The following is a 19,823-nucleotide window of genomic DNA, read 5'->3' as shown; positions in this document are numbered from 1 at the left end:
TTGTACCCAAATCGTGACCTTCATCACAAAGATGAAGCCGACATTATGCGGAAGTCCCATTTTTTCAAAGCTCTCATATTGTGACAGTGTTTATGGGCCTTCCTTACACCTATGCGGTTCCGTCCGTCTGCAAAGAATACAAAATGCTTGCATAAGGTAACCATACGGATGTCGAAAATTTGACCACATTAGCCACAAAATGAAAAAATAAGGTTGACTTTCAATGCTGAATATGAGAAAACTACACCTCCTCACAGGTACCCACAAAACCCTTCTGACACAAAAACCAGCTTATCTTTGTGAGATATTGAGGTTGTTTACAAACAAGCATACCCAACTCTTGGACACGATATCTTAGTAATCCCAAAACATCACAGTTCCATTTAAACTCGCAGTTTTTTTACAATTCCGCCAGGCTCTATAACCAATTGCTGAATGAATATAAGTTGTTCAGTCTACAGAATTTCAAGAAAAGATTGAAAATCAAATTTAAAGGAAATTCGAACTGATAATATTGATAACCACACCTTTATAGATTTTTGTATTACGATTATAGTTGTAGACACTCCTTTTCTCATGGTAGGGTTGTACCCTACCAGCTCAGGCCGAACCCTCGCCAATTCATCATTTATTGAAATAGTTTCTTACTGTCAATGCTATGTATTCTTTTGTATATGATGATGAATAAACTCGATTTATCATTATTATTATTATTATTATTAGTTTCCGTTTTCCAGATGTGAGAAGAGGATGTCGCACATACCTTTCAAACCGTTGACAGAGAGAATGCTCCATGAACCATTTTGGCTAGGACTGATGACAGTCTTTGTGGTAATGGGAGTGATTGGATTAGTTTGGTGTGCGAAACGACATTTTCCGGAGAAAATTGAAAAGCTGTTAGCTGAAGAAGACAGCAGAAATAGAAGTGGTGAGTGTGTTGTTACAGCAACATTTTCAATTTATTTTATTTCCTATCCAATGTATGCTGAACTGTCCCAGTTGGAATACACCAAACATATGATGTTTTCTTTGTATTGATTGTTGTTTACGGAAGATGGGTACTTTGCGATCGTAAGTTGCAAGTGGTCGTACCAAAATATATACAAACGATGAGGAGATTTCAGAATTTGTACAAGGAAAACATCTGCTCAATTAGATATTGATCTCATGATGGCTTGTAGAAAATTGAAGAAACAGCAGCTTCATCCCTATTACTCAACAACCGTTCAAGAATTACTATATGGACATCATCTTAAAAGAATGATATTTTGCAAGTGGTTCACAATGGAAACAAATCTAAATATCAATTTCATTATATTTTATTCACCGATGAAGCTATCTTTAATAGAAATGGCATAACGGATCACTATAACACACACATATGGGTCGCAGAAAACCCTAATGCAGAAAAACGACTCATCACCGAAAGACTCTTGGAGTTATTATTTGTCCAGGTATTGTTACATGCATCAGTATTCCATTCAAATAATTCAAATGGTGCAAATTACTTACAAATGATACACCAGAATACGTGGAAAAGGTTAATTTTGTAGAAAGGCAAAATATGTGGTATTCACAAGATAGAGTTCCATCACATTTCGTTAATGGAGTTAGAGAATATCTTTTGGTCTGTTCTCTGGACGTTGGATTGGAAGGGGCCCTGATGCACTTGGCCCTGATCTCTCGGCCAGCCAGAAGTCCAGATCCTGATCCCATTGACATTTACTTCTGAGAATTCATGAAAGAGGACGAATATTCTGTCGAAATAATCGGCAAACAACAACTGAGGCATCGAACCATTGATAGTGCGAATTGATTCCATCAGGAAAAAGAAAGTTCAAAATATTTTTTCTCGTAAACCAGCTATCGCACCCCTATGAACGATAACGCTCAGAAATATAAACTTGTGCAAGCTAAAGACTAACGAGGTCTTACCTTTCAACGTGTGATCTTTTAAAAAAATCGGTTGTTCTTTTCAAAACTGTGCCAAATTCAGGAAGATGAATGCCATTTTGAACACTTATTTAAGGATATACTACGCATATACATATTTTTGTAACTTCAAATAACATGAATACTCAGTTATTTCAACTTCCTTTTTGTTACTCTGAATTTTGCAGCATCTCGATAGAAACCGGCTTTTCAGAAAAAGTACTACGGGGTAAATAAAATTGAAAATGATGTATTGAACCAATTGTGTCACAAATGACAGTATGTAATTGTTAAAGCAACTGTTTGTTATTCATTTGTAGGAACTACAAGTGTTGAACACTTCCAAAATACAAATCATGAAATCATAAAACAATAACAAAAATTAATTGGCGCTCCGGGGCGACTTCATTGATTCCGGTGGCTCATTTGCTTTTTCAGCTGCAGGAAAACCCGGAAAAACCTGCAGCACCACATCTTCTGAAGATCTTGATCTGCCAATGTCCTTTCTCTCTCATAAAACAAAATGTAGGGTGTCTCCAAAGGCTCCAATAAATTCAATACATCGCCAAAACACTTAGTGACATGACTTAGTGACGTCAAACTTAAACCAATCCATTTCATCTTTGACCAATGCGTAATTATGACCAGATTCAACGCCAGAATCATAGTCAACAATGATAATAATAATAATAATAATAATAATATTTATTCATCCTCAAAGACGTTGACAAACGTATAGGATAGGTCAGTATTAAGCAGATAAAAATCACATCAAACGATAAAATTGTAGATCAGTAGATAAAAATAATACAATAAAAATTTATACAAATAAGTCAGAATAACAAAAATCAAAACAATTGTAGTTATAAAAATTGAATACGTCATGCCAAAGCCGCATGAACCCATTCAGTCGAGATGGTCCGAGAGAAATTCGCCAATACTATAGTAGGCCTTAGAAAGAAGCAATGTTTTAACTGCTTTTTTAAATGCTACAGTCTTCATCTGTTTGAAATGGTCTGGTAACCGATTGAATAATTTTATTCCCATATATTTGGGAGAATGTTCGAATTTTATAGTTTTATGTTTAGGAATGCTCAACTCCTCTGCATATCGAGTTGGGTAGCTATGATAGAATGAGTTCTTAGTACAGTCTGTTATACATTCGCGAACATATAAAAGTATTTTAAAGATGTAGATGCAGGGAAAGGTTAAAATTTGATGACTAATGAAAAATGTCTTGCATGATTCCCTCCAAGGGATGCCTAGTAATTTCCTAACGACTTTTTTTTGAGCAATGAAAACTCTATCTTTGTCAACACTGTTTCCCCATAGGATCACATTATAACTTAGATGGCTATAGACCAGACTGTAATATACATCTAAAATGGCGCGTAAAGGCATACAATTCTTAATTCTTGAGATTGCATAATACCCTTGATTGATTTTTTTACAAACAACTGTGATATGGTCAGACCACTTCAAACAGTTGTCTACATGAACGCCAAGGAATTTTGTACAACTTGTGCATGCCAGTGTCATTCCATTGATTAGTAAGGCAAGCGATTGCTTTTTCGGATCGTTTTTTAAATTAAAATAGATATATTTTGTTTTGGTCAAGTTTACAATCAGATTGTTCCTTTCACACCAATTTAAGAACAGTGATATTAATTCCTCTGTTTTTGATTTTAATTCCTCCTGACTCTCTGCTGATACAGCTAAAGACGTGTCATCTGCGAAAAGAGTGAGAGCATGTTCATTACTGGTGAAATAAGTAGGTAGATCATTAACAAACAATAGAAAGATCAGCGGACCTAACACAGAGCCTTGAGGAACTCCAGAACATATATCGTGATAGTCTGATTTCATATCTTTAATCTTGACGAACATCCTACGATCTGTAAGAAAGTCAATGATCCATTCTAGGAAGTCCCCTCTAAATCCTAGATTATATAATTTGCTCTCGATGAATTTAAAATTTAAACAATCGAACGCACGTGACAGATCGAAGAATACTCCTGCAACATGCTTACCCCTATCTAAAGAAGCGTATATGATTTCTAAGAATCTCCAAGTAGCTGATTGAGTGGACTTGCCTTTGCAAAAACCATGTTGAGAATCGGACAGGATCTTGAACCTTGATAAAAATCTCAATATTCTCTCATTCACAACCTTTTCAAAAATTTTTGAGAAAATGCTAAGCAGGGCCACGGGGCGATAGTTTGTAATATCCGATGTATCGTTCTTCTTATGAACTGGTATGATCATGGCTGTTTTTAGAATTGAAGGGAATTTGCCACTTGTGACTGATAGATTCAACAAATAAGCTAAATGTTTTGAAATGTGTAACTTAATTTCTTTTAAAATTCTCACTGATATATTATCAATTCCTGTACTTTTTTTATTTTTTAGATTGTTAATTACTGCGTCAATTTCACATTCGTTAACGGGCATAAAGAAAAAAGTATTCGATTCAATTCCAGAAACCGTGCATACGGATGATCTATTGTCGCCAAAATGGTCTGCTAAGCTATTTTCTACTACTGAAGAGAAATAGTCCCCAAATATGTTCGCAACATGATCTCTGTCTGAGATTACTTTATTATTATAGTTGAGAGTAATATCTCTTTGGATTTGTTTTCTGTTCGTTTCTTTGTTAACTAGGTTCCAAACTGTTCTATTTTTATTGTTAGAATTCTTAATTACATTTTCGTGAAAATTCAACTTTGAAGCTTTTATTAATGATTCATAGTCTTTCTTCGCTTTTTTGTATGCAGCACGAGAATCTTCGTTGCCTATATTTTTACATAACCAATGCATACTTTTAAAATCAAGACTGGCCTGTTTCACTTCAGGAGTTATCCAGTTATGTTTGTTACTAGCGGACGATTTGTGTTTTTTGGTCGGACAACATTTATCGATAGCATCACTTATAATATTCATGAAGGCCAGAAAGCTCTCATCTATATCAGTTTTGTTATATATTACATCAAAACTGGTTTTGGACAATGTCGAGGAGAGTTGTTTCATGTTATGCTCTGATACATCTCTATAAATAACATAAGATTGTTCAATAAGTTTAGATTTTTCTAATGGCATATTATAAGTAACTGTGAATACTTTGTGATCACTGAAACTACCTTCATAAACATTGGATTTGCAATACATGTTCTCAACATTTGTTAGTATGTAATCGACTTTAGTAGATGAAGTTTTCCCTGACTGGTTGGTAAAAACTCTAGTAGGAGTCAAAGATGTCACTTGTAAATTGAAATTGAGTAGTAGTTCATCTAATTTGATCTTTTCAGTAGTATTTTCTAGGTAATTGACATTCAAGTCGCCACAAACAAAGATATCAGCAGCATAGCCTACACTGTTCTCTAATATGCAAAATAATTTATTCAAAAACGTATCAAAGTTACCGATTGGAGATCTATAAATACTAAGTATACAAATCTTTCTGTCCTCTATAACTAATTTTATCCCACTGCATTCGCAATGGATTTCTTCGGACCATCTCCCAAAATTTAGGCTCCGCGATGCATTGGATGATTTAACATAAATTGCCGTTCCCCCATGTATATGAGTTGTGCGACAAAATTTGGATACAATTTCATAACCAGGTATAGACATGAACTCAATATTTTCAATATCACACCAGTGTTCAACAATACTAATAATGTCCGGTTTCTCTACTGATGCGAGAACTTCCAATTTGTTAATTTTATTAGTCACTGACTGTGCATTCAATTGAAGTATTTTTAATGAATATTTATTACTTTGTTTTTCCTCGGATAAAAACCCTGAGTTACCATCAGCAGAGATTTCGGATGAGGTATATGTAGCATATTGTTGATCACTGATCGTGAAAGGGACGTATAGATAAATTAGAGGGCCAGTTATCAGGATCCAGAAGTTCGTCCAAAGATAAATCGAAACTTCCTATTTTGAAGCACTTCTTTTTGTATTTAGATTTCAGGTCAAAACAGTCAATGCTTTTATCTGGAAACGCTTCCCTCAAATATCGTTTAACATTTTCAAGGGTGGTGCACTGATCAAGACCACCAATCCAAATCCAATTTCTTTTTGGTGCAACTGGGAGTAGGTTGTTCGGTTGCCCTGTGCCATACGATTTAGGAGGAAATGGTGACCCATCAATTTTTTTATTTATGTGTTTCTTGTAAGAGACTGATTTCCAATTGTTATCATTGGGGTTGCTGTCATGGCTAGCTTCAAGATCGTCATTCAAGTGAATAATTTCACTGCACTTCACTAATGTTTTTTCTTGCAACAGCTGAAATTCTTTGTTTTCTGTCTTGCTTGGGACATCCTGTATTTCCATAGAGACAACTGTGTCCGCCCATTTGTTTTCTTTTGATGTCTTTTTGCTACTTTTGTTTGTTTGCTGAGATAAGTTTTTATTTTCAGCTTTTTTTGTCGCACCAGTGGAATTAAATGAGTTAATTTCAAGAGATGCCTTGTCAGATAATGGATTTACCAATAAACGAAGTGAATTGCTTTCTAACAAAGTTATTTTTTCTTTGAGAAGTGTTATGAGAGTTTCTTTATCACTGATAATTGTGTCCTTGTCCAAAAGTATCTGCCTTAGGAGCTTGTTCTCCTCTTTCAAGTAATCCACTTCAGATAGAACCTCTGTATTTTGATCTGCTGCCTGGTATATTATGTTAGGAAACACATCACAACATACTTTAACTCGTTTTGCACAACTGTTATGGTAGGTAGAATCACAGGTGATACAGCATAACCCCGAATTGATGTATTTTTTACAATAATTGCAACATTTTTTCGACCCATCTAAACCAACACTTTTGTCGGCCGCCATATTGCACTAATAATGATTGCATGAAGATTATAATAGTGGTCTGATACATTGAAGTGTTCATCAATTCAGAACCTTCGTAAGAGTTTGGTGCTTCCGTCGGAGGTTGAGTCATGTTTGAAGATCATCAGTGTTATTATTAGATTGACTGGTGCCTCAGCTATACTTGTTATCCAATAACAGTCAGTTAGTTTGGCGCATGTTTGGCAATATAGTCGATCATCACCTGTTGAAAGTTCCATTTTCAGATGATTTAACAATAAGCTTTGCTTAATGTTCGCTACTTGAAGTTCCAGAAATTAACATACGTTTTCGCTACCTCTTGAACATTAACTACAAAGAGAACAGGTAAGTTGAACAACCAACTGAAGAATTTCCAAAGGATAATGAAAATGAATCCGAATCTCGGGGAAAACTGGCTTATTGAAAAAGTGCTACGTGTCAAAAAAAATTCAAAAATGATGTATTGAATCGAAGGTGTCACAATACTTATTTTATTGTAACGCATAGCTCAGTTTGGCGCTGAACATATTTCGTAGTTTTATATGAAAAATATGCTCTCACGATAAGGAAGCTATTTATAAGCCATGAAATATTATAAAAAATCGATTTTCATTTCATACTTTTAACGGCTATAACTTTTTTGTGTACACATTTGCATTAATGAAAGTTATAACAAATCGAGTTATTTCTGACCCCAAAATATGTGGTTCAATTCATGACCTACCTTTCTGTCACACCCTGTATACGTTCGTCGATTTTTTGACATAGATTCAACTGAGTTCATCTCATATCTAGTTCAAGTTCAGATTTGAAATCTTCTTCAGAATATTGACAGATATTTTTTCCAATATACTTCAAGTTCATATATGAATATCAATATTTGAGTATCAAATCGTTCATTCGTTTTTCAGCGTCATCTCTGAGAAGTTCTTCGGTTCGAGAACAACTGGCAGCGGCATCCGGAGCTGCCATCACCCCAAGTCCAGGACCAGGAACCACACCCCGATCTCTGTTCGGCCGTTTGGGTATTCGAAAGCCGTCAATTCTCAGCCTGACCAGCCCACACGCCAGTGGCTACGAACCCGCCACCTCACGAACCTTCAGTTTGGACGATTTGTTAAAACCTCCCCCGAGACGTAAGGCCTCCAGTGGCTCAACTCCCCTTGCTCTGCTGTCATACCAAGTCTATTCTATTCTTTTGGCAGGCAATTCAAGAATTTTCATCTGCAGAGTCCAACTTGTGAATTGAAGGCGTTTATATTGGATACATTCGAGATAATTAGCCCAAAAAAAAAGATACAGGTTTTCGAAAGCAGTCCTTTTGACGGTAACACACTGTAATTCACATCCTGAAAAACTGAACGAAATCACAGAATGACATTGAAAAATATGGATATTGTGGATATCAGATATCCCATTTTGAAACATTACTTTCTCCGAAAGTAACTGTATCGTAGATTCTGGTAAATACCTGACGGTAAACAACTACTTTCTCTCAGACGAAGGTTTCATAGATGAAGTGGAGCCGCGTTGAAATTAATCGAGTCCGTGCTGCTCAAAACTGTCAATTATCAGAAAACGGATGGAATATTATACACATATCTCACTCGTTGTGTTTCATGACATTCAGGCAATTCAATGAACTTTTTTAATAGAATATTACTGGAGTTGTATCCCAACACCAAACCGTTATTTTCAACACCTCGACACATGTTTCAATCACCAAGTGATCTTCAGCAGGAGGAGTTTGATCTTCCTCTTGGAGATGATCCATTGGTGATATTACTGGAGTTGTATCCCAACACCAAAATCTTATTTTCAACACTTCGACACGTGTTTCAATCACCAAGTGATCTTCAACAGAAAGAGTTTGATTTTCCTCTTGGAGATGATCCATTGGTGATCGAAACACGTGTCGAGGTGTTGAAAATAACGGTTTGGCGTTGGGAAAAAACTCCAGTGATATGCATTACTACACCAAAGGTTCCAAACAGTGCACAAATATAAAAATGGTTCTTTTGAGAACCAGAGCACAGGCGATTGTTTATAAAAATAATAATTCCTTTGACATAATGGTTTAGACTTTCACGGCTGAGGTTTTCAGTGTCATTGCTTCTCAAGTTTGAAAGCCGTGAATTTTTGAAATTTCTTCCTGACGTTTCGCTGGCGCGAGTGGCTAGCTTCTTCAGAGGTTTAACAATCATGGCTTGCTGTCTGATGACTACCTTTTAGGCTTCGTAAAGCGTATATATGCCTTGTCAGGTAATCAGTTGTATTTGTGCCTGTATTTGTACCTGTATTTGTACCTATACTTAAACCTGTACTTGTACCTACACTTGTACCGGTACTCGTACCTGCACTTGAACCTGGAACATTAACAATCTCGCTGCCTGTTGTCCTGTTCGTTATTCTCGAATTCCTTAAAATTGGGTTCCATATTCGATTGAGGTTCACCACTTCTTTTTTTCTGTTGAAATCCTCCATGTGTTTATGGATCTCTATTGCCTCCCGTACCAGTCGGCTATGGTATCCCTGGTTGGGGGCAATTAATTCTGTGTTTTCAAACAAAATTCTGTGGTCTCCTTCACTAAGTGCATGTTCTGCCACAGCTGACTTGTCCGTTGGGCCTAGTCTGCAGTTCCTTTCATGCTCTTTTAGTCTTGTTCTCATGGATCGTTTGGTGGTTCCGATATATACCTTTCCACAAGTGCACGGTATGCGATAGACCCCTGCTGCTGATAATGGGTCTCTTTTGTCTTTAGCCGACCTGAGGCTTTGTTGTATCTTCCTCGTGGGTTCGAAGACTGTTTCGATGTCGTGTTTGCCCAATAATTTTCCAATTCTGTCCGTGACCCTAGGGATAAACGGTAGATATGCGCGTGCAACCATCTGATCCTTTTTCGCGTTTTGAACCATGGTGCCCTTCGGTTTCATGGCTTGTCTGGTCTCGGAAGCACTGTATCCATTCGATCTCAAGGTCACTTCAAGGTATTTCAGTTCCCTCTCCAGATGTTCTGGTTCACATATTCTCCGAGCCCGTTTCGTTAGAGTGGAGATGACTCCTCTCTTTTGGCTGGGATGTTGGTTCGATAGTGCGTGCAAGTATCTATCTGTGTGTATGTGGGTTTTCGATAAACTTTGTGGGTTAGTCTGGTACCACTTCGTTCTACTCGTACATCTAGGAAGCTATCCGTTGGTACTGCTCAATCTCCATGGTGAATTCTATGCTCGGGTGTTGGACGTTCAAGTGGTTTAGGAAACGGTTCAGGGCATCTCTTCCATGTTTCCAGATGATGAAGGCGTCATCCACGTAACGTAGCCACAAGGCAAGGCAAAAATACACTTTATGAAGCCTAAAAGGTAGTCATCGGACAGCAAGCCATGACGGATAAACTTCTGAAGAAGCTAGCCACTCGCGCCAGCGAAACGTCAGGAAGAAATTCCAAAAATCCACGGCTTTCAAACTCGAAAAGCAATGACACTGAAATAATTCCCTTATTTTCACAAATTGATTTTCACATCAACAGTGTGATAATGCAAATAAAAAAGACAAAAACGTCAATAAATTCAAGTAGAGAAATGATTCAAGAAAATGAATATACATATGAAATGACTAGAATGATTAAAATATACCTGGATGTGTATAAGACATTCACGTCAAACACAATTATTACAAATAATAGAAAGTATAAATATAAAATATACTGAAGTTACTAATTCTACGTGTGTATGAATAAAAAAGGTGTATATCAAATAAACCGTACACTTCACATGAAAATAAAGTTACAGCTGAAACTCCTCAACAATGTAGCAGTTTTTGACAATAAGATTCCTTAACTTTTCTCTTGAAAATATGTATATTTCCTGAAACTTCACTGTCGTCGGTAAGTTTGTTATACCGTCTGCATCTCTGATATTCAAAACTTTTTTGGTAGAGAGCAGTTCGATATTGACTGGGTAGAAGTAAGAGGCCATTTCGTGTCAAATGGGTATGTGAGGATTTGTTAGCAGCCAATTTGTTTTTATTGCGATATACATATGTGCTTGCCTCAAGTATGTAACAGTAGTATATTCCTGCAACTGTTGATATTTTTAACTTCCGAAATGCTCCCCTACAGGATTAGGGTGTCCTAATCCCAACTCAGCAACAATCCTTACTGCATACTTCTGTATCATGAACATTCGATCGGAATATTTTCTTTACAGTCACTTTCATGCCAAAATATTTGATGTTTGTTTCACTCACTGTTGGGTGTTGTATGTTACTTGAATGATATCAATAAAAGGTTATGTTGATGTTGAAAGAAATTCAAATATATTCTCTGAACTGAACGTACTCTGACTTCATATATGAATAAAAAAAATCAAAATAATTATTGCCGTCTAATTTATGGAATTCATAAGTATGACTCAATATCTGAAACCTCAAAAAACTCAATATGAGAAACGGTATGATTATATCATTTGGATTGTTTTGTCCATAAATGGATTACTCTTATTCACTCTCCCCGTTTAATACAGAAACTAATACTGCATGCAGATATCCATTCAATGAGTATGGGAAATAGCAACGATTCAACTACGCCACAACATCGCACTGTACAGTTTCGGAGATCTTTTTTTTTCGGTGGTGTGAGACATCAGGAAATTCGAATACAATTATCTCGTATTGGATGAATCGATAAAGAATATAACAACAGATCAATTTGATTTATCAACTCTTTAGGGGAAAATTACCAACTGATATTTTTTTATTTTTTGTTTTTTATTTTCCTTTACTCTTATCATGGAATGGTGCTTGTTGGTTTAGTTAGAATAGCTCTGAGCTAAACTTCGCTAATGACTACCAAAATCTCTTGTAACTTTTTTCTCATTTATTTTGGTATTTTTTGTATTTTCAATGAAGCTGATTCATTATCAGCTATAATATCCCAAGGACATTGATAACTAACGAAATAATTTTATCACAGTTTTCGAAAGCACATTATTTGGTAACATCCCGACGCCGAAGGCGGAGGGATGTTACCAAATAACTAAAATAACATGCTTGAGGAAGTTGTGATAAAATTATGAGTTATTTATCAATGTTCGAGGGATATTCGGTGAGAAAATTTTTTGCAATTCGAACAAAATTATTTATTGAACACACAGTTATTAAAAGAACAATTCGTATAATGATATAACTCCATAAATATTTTCCAAGTGTATTTTTTACTATTGACAGTATTTTTTGGTGTATTTTCTTCAATGATTTTGTCAATTGCCGCATCATTTTGAACACCAAAGCGAGGAAGTGACATTTTCGAAATAAATTGAATTACTGAAATGTCAAACAACTTTATTGTGTTGGTTGCTTAGCAATGTCATGACATAAGTGATAACTACCCGTGAAAACTATCCATGGGTAGTTATCAGTGTAATGATGGTTTCATTGGTTATTTCGACACACATGACTAGAAATTGACAAATTTGATAGGATAATTTTTTTGGCAAAAAATTTTCATTGTTAATATCACTATTATAGAATAATATCACCTCTTGGCAGAAACGTTCATGATGAATATATTCAATAACACTTTGACATTGAAACAAGTATTGCAGTTCCATATTTTTTTCGTGAACATCTACTGATGAAATATACAGTGCATTTCTTTAATGTCCCCCCTTTTCTTTTTTGAACGGGTCAACTCAAAATATTGAAATTTGGGATAATGAAATTAATGCATGAATACTTTATTTTGAAGTAAAATTGATAAATGAAACTTTCGAAATAGCGACTGGGCGTCACTGGGAAAAAATCAAATGGAAAAGGGGGTCTTGTAACATCATTTTGAAGCTCCTAATTTCACAACCCTAGACTATGAAGTCAATATCTTCACCTACTACAAAATGGCGGAACGTTAAATAATTTCTTGAAGACAAACACATTAATAAAGATATTAATGTGTTTGGAATTGCCATATGGCAATTCCAACAACCCGATGAGGTTTGTTGAGTTATTTTTTGTTTATAAAAACGATAAATAATGTCAGTACGACAATGAACATCATTCTTTAGCTGAAATATTCTCATTTAGTTTTCGGTTTTACTAGTAGACAGGTACCACGTCAACAATCTCTAAAATGGTCCATTCTCGTCCATTGGAATGAAAAATTTAAACGATTTTTATTTTCGGTGCGACGCGTAACTTTCACGAGACCAAAAGGATTTTCAATGAACTTGTATCCAAAGTCACAACTACCGCTAGTGTACATAACAAAAAGCCACCAGGTCATCCGTCCATTTCGGAAGAACAGCAAGTGCAAATAGTTGTTGAGATGGTAGTAAATCCTGAACAGTCTACTTATTCCGCCGCGAATGTTTGTGAGGTGTCTGCTTCTTTTGTGTAGAGACTTTTGAAGAGAAATAGGTATCATCCATACAAAATTAAAATGGTACACCAATTAACTGAAGATGACCCTGATCGAAGAACAGAATTCTGCGAAATCATGACAAAAACCACTGCAAGGCATCCTACCTATCTCCACAATATTTGTTTCAGTGACGAATGTACATTTCTTCAAACGGCAATGTTCACAGACAAAATTGCCGTTATTGGAGTGACACCAACCCTCACGTTTTCCGGGAAACACATACCCAATATTCAGAAAAATTAACGTTTTGGCAGGAATATTGGGAAACCACATTGTAGGACCTATATTTGTTGAGCAAAATTCAACAGGGAACTGTATTTGAATATACTGGAAACTACAGTACTACCACCACCACCAACTACAGAAGCTAATCCTAATGAATTCGTTATGGATATTGTATTCGAACAAGATGAAGCACCACCACTCCGGATAAGTAAGAAAATATTTGGATACTAGGTACTTTTTCCGGTCGTTAGATTGGCCGTCGAGGTCCTACAGAATGGCCAGCCCGCTCGCCAGATTTGACACCATTGGCCTTTTTCTATGGGGCTATTTGAAGCAAAAGGTGTACGAAAGTGAACCTGCTTCAATATTGGATATACGGTAGAGAATAATAAATATTTGTGGAAATATTGACGTTACTGTGTTCGAAAATGTTTGGCGTGAAATATCGGATAGGCTGTTCATACGTCAAGAAGTTCCAGGCAATCATTTCGAGCATCTTCTGAACTGACCTCAAGCTTATTACAAATATTTTCATGAAACCTGCCTATATAAGCTCGTTCAAATTTGTAGCAACGTGAAAACGAAAAAGCATTTGTAAATTTTCGTCACAGAAATCAGATCAACATACCCAATCAGGTATTATATCCGTAAAATAATTTCATGTTTCTCCAATCAGATGGAATGTAATCAGGTATTTTCAACATGATCATATATAAAAGACTCGAGCAGCTGAGTTCTTGAATTGCCGTTTGCGAATCTATTGACTATCTATCTTTCTCTATTTATTTCTTTGTTGTAGACCTCCCTTTCCCTTCACTCTATTGCGTGTGGCTGGTAGGTTGCACAGAACTGTAATTATATTGTTGCACAGATGCTGTTGTAAATATACAGCACAATGTTGGTAGTACATTATTGATTGACATCCGTGATGAACAAAATATTTCAAAGCAATTAGTTTTAGAATGGCTAGGCGCATGGATTTTGATTCCTTTAACTGTTTTCTCACAATAGAACAAGAAGCTCATTGCTTTGAAAATTTCCAAGCGCGTTCCTTTTTGATGAGTAAGCCCACCAGATATAAAAATAAAAAGCAGCAGATACTAATTGGAAAGTAGTAATTGGTCCTCAAACAGAAGTAGCGCGCTTGTTTTGAAATAAAATTGTCTGGTGATATTTATGCTTTGTATATATTCAGAATTTGACAAACTGTAATGAAAGACAAGTAATAATTCTCAATAGAAATTTTCTAATTAGGCCTTGAAATTTGAAATTCAAGAAACAATGACTATATATACAGTGCTTTTCAGATAAAAGTATCCACCTTTAATAACTTTTGTAATACTGGTATTTAGGAAAAATCCAAAAACACGTCAATTTATGTTGGAAGGAGCAAACATTATGGCTTATTTGAACGTACTGGAAAAGCCACCCCCTCACCCCTAGCATCATCCCTTTTTTTTTAATTACTTCTCATATTTTTTATGTAAAATTTGGATACTCCTCTTTGAGCTGATTTCAAAAATGTATAAGACTTGTAGGTTAAAGTGGTTAGTTTATGAGATAAACAATTTTTCGGTAAATTTTCGTTATGTGGACACCCGGCGATTTTGAAAAAATGTTTGACTGTACTTACGTATTTTGATGCGTAGATTACGAATCCGAAAGAAAAAAGCGGCGCTCTCCCTTATTTAAAAAGTTACGGCCCTTCAAAGTTCAGAAAAGGGCAACTTATCAGCCTTCTTTTTCACTGAATAAACTATTTAATAACACAAGCATTTATTCACTAGGTCACCTACACACCTTATTCCTCCTTCTTTAACACTTTTCACTTCAATAATCAACATTTTTCTTATAAAAAACTTATTTTAAAAACGAATGCTTCTCCTGGTGACATTATTCTATCTTTAGGTTAGTTACTAGTGACATTTCAGGAAAAAGCGGTTGGTATTTGCAGTCGCCTACTATTTCAAATTCGTAATACACCACCAAAAACCAATTTACGATCTAAAGAATGAAGGTAAAAAATATTTGAATAACTTCAGAAATATGGACTGCATCAGTCGTACCAACCATATCATCAACCTTAAAAACGTAAAATACAGTGATATGTAACCAAAAAGCAGCTTCGTACATTTTTTAACATTTTTATAAGAAAAATGTTGATTATTGAAGTGAAAAGTGTTAAAGAAGGAGGAATAAGGTGTGTAGGTGACCTAGTGAATAAATGCTTGTGTTTTTAAATAGTTTATTTAGTGAAAAAGATGGCTGAAAAGTTGCCCTTTTCTGAACTTTGAAAGGCCGTAACTTTTTAAATAAGGGAGAGCGCCGCTTTTTTCTTTCGGATTCGTAATCTATGCATCAAAATACGTAAGTACAGTCAAAAATTTTTTCAAAATCGCCGGGTGTCCACATAACGAAAATTTACCAATTTTTCTTTTAATAGCACAAATTTTACTTATTTTTTACTTTCACCTAATTTGCCTGTACTGAAATGGGTTGTACAACAGTTCAAACTCTTTAATCTGTTTAACTGTGCTATTTATTCTACTTCAAAAATCCAAATAACAAAAAACTCTACTTTTTATTAAAGTTTGATATTGTCAACTAGAATTTGAAGTCACTATTGACAGTGTACTCTGATACATTATTTATTTTGTTTCGCTGAAATGGTTTACTCTTTGCAAGAAAGAATTAAAATTGTAGGTTTATACTACCAAAATAATAATTGTGCAAGAGCTGCTGCTAGAATATTTGACGAATTACATGACGGAAGACATGCAACTCATAAGTATGTAATTCAACTGATGGAGAAATTTACCACAACAGGGTCTGTTTGCAATAAAGTGCATAAGCCAGAGGGACTCATAAATAACGAAGCAATCCAAGTGGCAATTTTAGGGCAAGTCAGCTTAGAGGCTATCCTCAATCGTTGTCAACAATAAGTAGAGCGATCGGTGTTTCATCTTCTACAGTTTTCCGAGTTCTACATGAATTCAAGTACCACCCATACAAAGTTAAGTTGGTGCACGAGTTGAATGAAGATGATTTTGATCGTCGTCTAGAGTTTGCGAATCAATGACGCAATTTATCAATAACAATCCACAATTGTTAAACAATATTTACTTTTCTGATGAATGCTCATTTTCATTAAATGGCTCAGTGAATAGGCATAATTGTAGATATTGGGCTGAAAGTGATCCACATATTATGCGTGAATTCCATACACAACATCCCCAAAAGTTAAACGTTTGGTGTGGTATCCTAGGTGACCACATTGTCGGACCTTTCAACGGAAATTTAAATGGTGAATCATATCTTGAGTTACTCATAGAAGGGGTTGACCCACGTATTACAACAATAATAGAAAATGATGATAACCTTTCCGAAGATTTACTGGTATTTCAACAAGACGGAGCTCCCCCACACTATGCTATGCCTGTCCGACAATTTTTAAACGAAACATTCCCCGCTCGTTGGATAGGTAGAAGAGGTCTGATGATGGAGTGGCCACCTAGGTCACCGGATTTAACACCCCTAGACTTCTTTTTCTGGGGTTATTTAAAAACAAAAGTTTATGCTACCCAACCAGAATCTCTGGATGATTAACGAGAGAGGATAGAAAATGAATGTCGACAATTAAATCCAGCCGTTAGGCAATGTCAGAGAGGCATTTCAAAATAGATTATACCATTGTATGGAAGTAAATGGTACTCAATTTGAACACTTATTGTAACTTCATAATAAATAGCACAGTTAAAAACATTAAAGAGTTTGAACTGTTGTACAACCCATTTTATTACAGGCAAATAAGGTGAAAGTAAAAAATAAGTGAAATTTGTGCTATTAAAAGAAAAATTGTTAATCTTATAAACAAACCACTTTAACCCACAAGTATTATACATTTTTGAAATCAGCTCAAAGAGGAGTATCCAAATTTTACATAAAAAATATGAGAAGTAATTAAAAAAAAAGGGATGATGCTAGGGGTGAGGGGGTGGTTTTTCCAGTAAGTTCAAATAAGCCATAATGCTTGCCCCTTCCAACATAAATTGACGTGTTTTTGGATTTTTCCTAAATACCAGTATTACAAAAGTTATTGAAGGTGGATACTTTTATCTGAAAAGCACTGTATAATCCATGTGGCAATGTCTCTTTCTTAAGAAGTCGATCTCAAAGTAATTCCACTGGGCTCAACTTCGCTAGGGATTGGAATTGTCTCTCATCTGAGATTTACCAAACATGTCAAGCTCATTTTTCACTATTCCACAGGTCTGTCTGAAACAATTTTCATCAGCGACCAATTTGAAATTATGTGAATATTCAATATTTCCGATGTTATTGCAATGGCACGCTGCTTCAGCTGACGCTGCTAAATTGGAATAAATCTAGAATTCATGCCTGAGATTTTCTTATGGAAGTCGCAAGTTTGACATCAAGTCAAATATTAAGAAATTAGGCTCATTGAGATTGTCAAAAATTCAAAAAATGGTCCAGTCATCAAATTCAAGGCTCTTCCAAATAAAATACGCGTGGGGTATTTGAAGGCAAAAGAAGTGAAGTCCACGCTAGTTTCATCCGAGAAAATAACCTTTTCTAAAAAGCCTTGGTTTTATCAAACAAATGTCCATATGTCTTCAGTGATTTGTTGTTTGCAACTCAACAGTTGAAAATAGAACTGTTTAAATTTTACTGCTTGATTGCTTCAAAAAAGTCCAATGCTGTACTGTCGAGAAAACATAGTAACTGTAGTAACTTGGTTTCTTCAGACCGCCTGTTTGCTTTGGCTGCTCTACTCTCTCACTCACAGGTCCAGGAAAGAGTTTGGATTCACCGATGTATAAACTGGCTCAGTATCCGGCATTTCTGCTCCTAGATTCTTTTGGCTCATTATGATCATCACTATACGTTGATATTCCTATACTTTCGTAATGAACGTTTTCTTTGGTTGTTTGTCAGGCTTGATGGTTTTGCGTCATCTCTTTAAGAATATCTAGTATCTTCACCAATTTGTTACACATGGCGTTTTTCGGGTGCGAAAGAAGTGGAGTTTACGATAAGTAAACCAAATGTTGTGTTGAGTTGTGAACTTGATGAATACAGTGTCGCCCAAGTTATGGTTATGGCCGTGGCTTTCCTTCTTTCCACGCACGCCAAAAATCCCGGTGACCCAGGATAGCATTGCCGCCGTTGGTTGCGTTGTAGTTAGGTTAGGTTGGGTTCAAAGTGAGTGGGTCTATTCGACCCTCTATCACAACCCGCAAGGTTTATTGTGGCTCACACCTATTCACACCCTACCAAATAAACCCATCTTATTAACGAAGCTGATTAGTTTGTACGGTGAGTGGTCTTTCAGGTCAGATGGTAAGAGTCCGGCTCTGCTGAACTCTGAAAACCAGATTCGGTCCCCAGGGGGGCAGGCACAATGTATTTTCCCTGTTGTTCCATCATTTTCCAAACAGAGGCGACACGCACTGTCTTCCGACAGTTTGAGTGAAGCTGCCTGCAGCACCCTATTTTTGAGGAGAGTCGATTTGGCAATTTGCTACCAATTTAGAAGTTTCTTGGTAGGAGCGAAGAGCTTCCAACGCCGCTTGACTGTCCGAGAATATTTTTGTTGACTTGTGTATGAGGTTGGATTCTTCCAATCTCTCCGCATACAATTCTATAGCGTGAATTTCCGCTTGAAATACAGTCGCATTGGTTCCTAGGCAGGTTGATATCTCTGTCCTTGGTCTGCACACGAAAACGTTGTGTGCGTTGTAGATATATAATACTAACTAAAACGTATACTATAATATATTATACTACAATATGTTATACAAGGTGATATGCTGATATGGTTTTTGCATACGGCTTGGCTGACGGAAATTCAAGCGAGGCCAGGCGCATCTATCAGGAAAGGTATCCCCAACGCGTGACTCCTTATGCAGCGACATTTGCGAATCTTTTCCGGCGACTTTCCGGATCTGGAAGCTTTGAAACAAATTTTGCAGTAGGACGGCCACGGACTACAAGAACTGTAGAATTGGAGGAGGCGGTTCTCTAAGAAATTAGTGAACATACAAGTACAAGAAAAATTAGTCAAACTTTAAATGTGAGTCACATGACAGTTCACAGAATTTTATAGAAACAGCAAGTATATCCTCATCATATTCAGTGTGTCCAGGCACTTACGTTACCAGATTTCCAACCACGTATCGAAACGTCGAACGAAAAGTTGAACAACATCCGCAAATTTTATCGAAAATTCTCTTCACAGATGAGGCTAATTTTTCAAGAAATGGTATCACGAACTTCCATAACAACCACATCTGAGTAGAAGATAACCCACATGCGATAACGCAAACTCATTTCCAAAACAGATTATCTTTTAATGTATGGGTAGGCATAATTGGGGATTATTTAATTAGGCC

General features: G+C 36.1%; 1 protein-coding gene across 1 annotated transcript in view; it reads left to right on the top strand.

Annotated features, from left to right (window-relative positions):
- The window catches only part of LOC111513108 (uncharacterized), a 102,851-nt gene that overhangs the window by 59,066 nt on the left and 23,962 nt on the right, over positions 1 to 19,823 (top strand). The window contains exons 9-10 of the mRNA XM_074179105.1: positions 738 to 928; positions 7,684 to 7,908. Of these exons, the coding sequence (XP_074035206.1) occupies positions 738 to 928; positions 7,684 to 7,908 (416 nt within the window). The remainder of the gene's footprint in view (positions 1 to 737; positions 929 to 7,683; positions 7,909 to 19,823) is intronic.

The sequence above is a fragment of the Leptinotarsa decemlineata genome, unplaced genomic scaffold (genome assembly GCF_025532065.1).
Source record: "Leptinotarsa decemlineata unplaced genomic scaffold, Ldec_3_MD MMD2_tig00004307_RagTag_RagTag, whole genome shotgun sequence".
Lineage (NCBI taxonomy): Eukaryota > Metazoa > Arthropoda > Insecta > Coleoptera > Chrysomelidae > Leptinotarsa > Leptinotarsa decemlineata.
The sequence above is the reverse complement of the archived record's forward strand: the minus strand, read 5'-3'. Positions and strand labels throughout refer to the sequence as shown.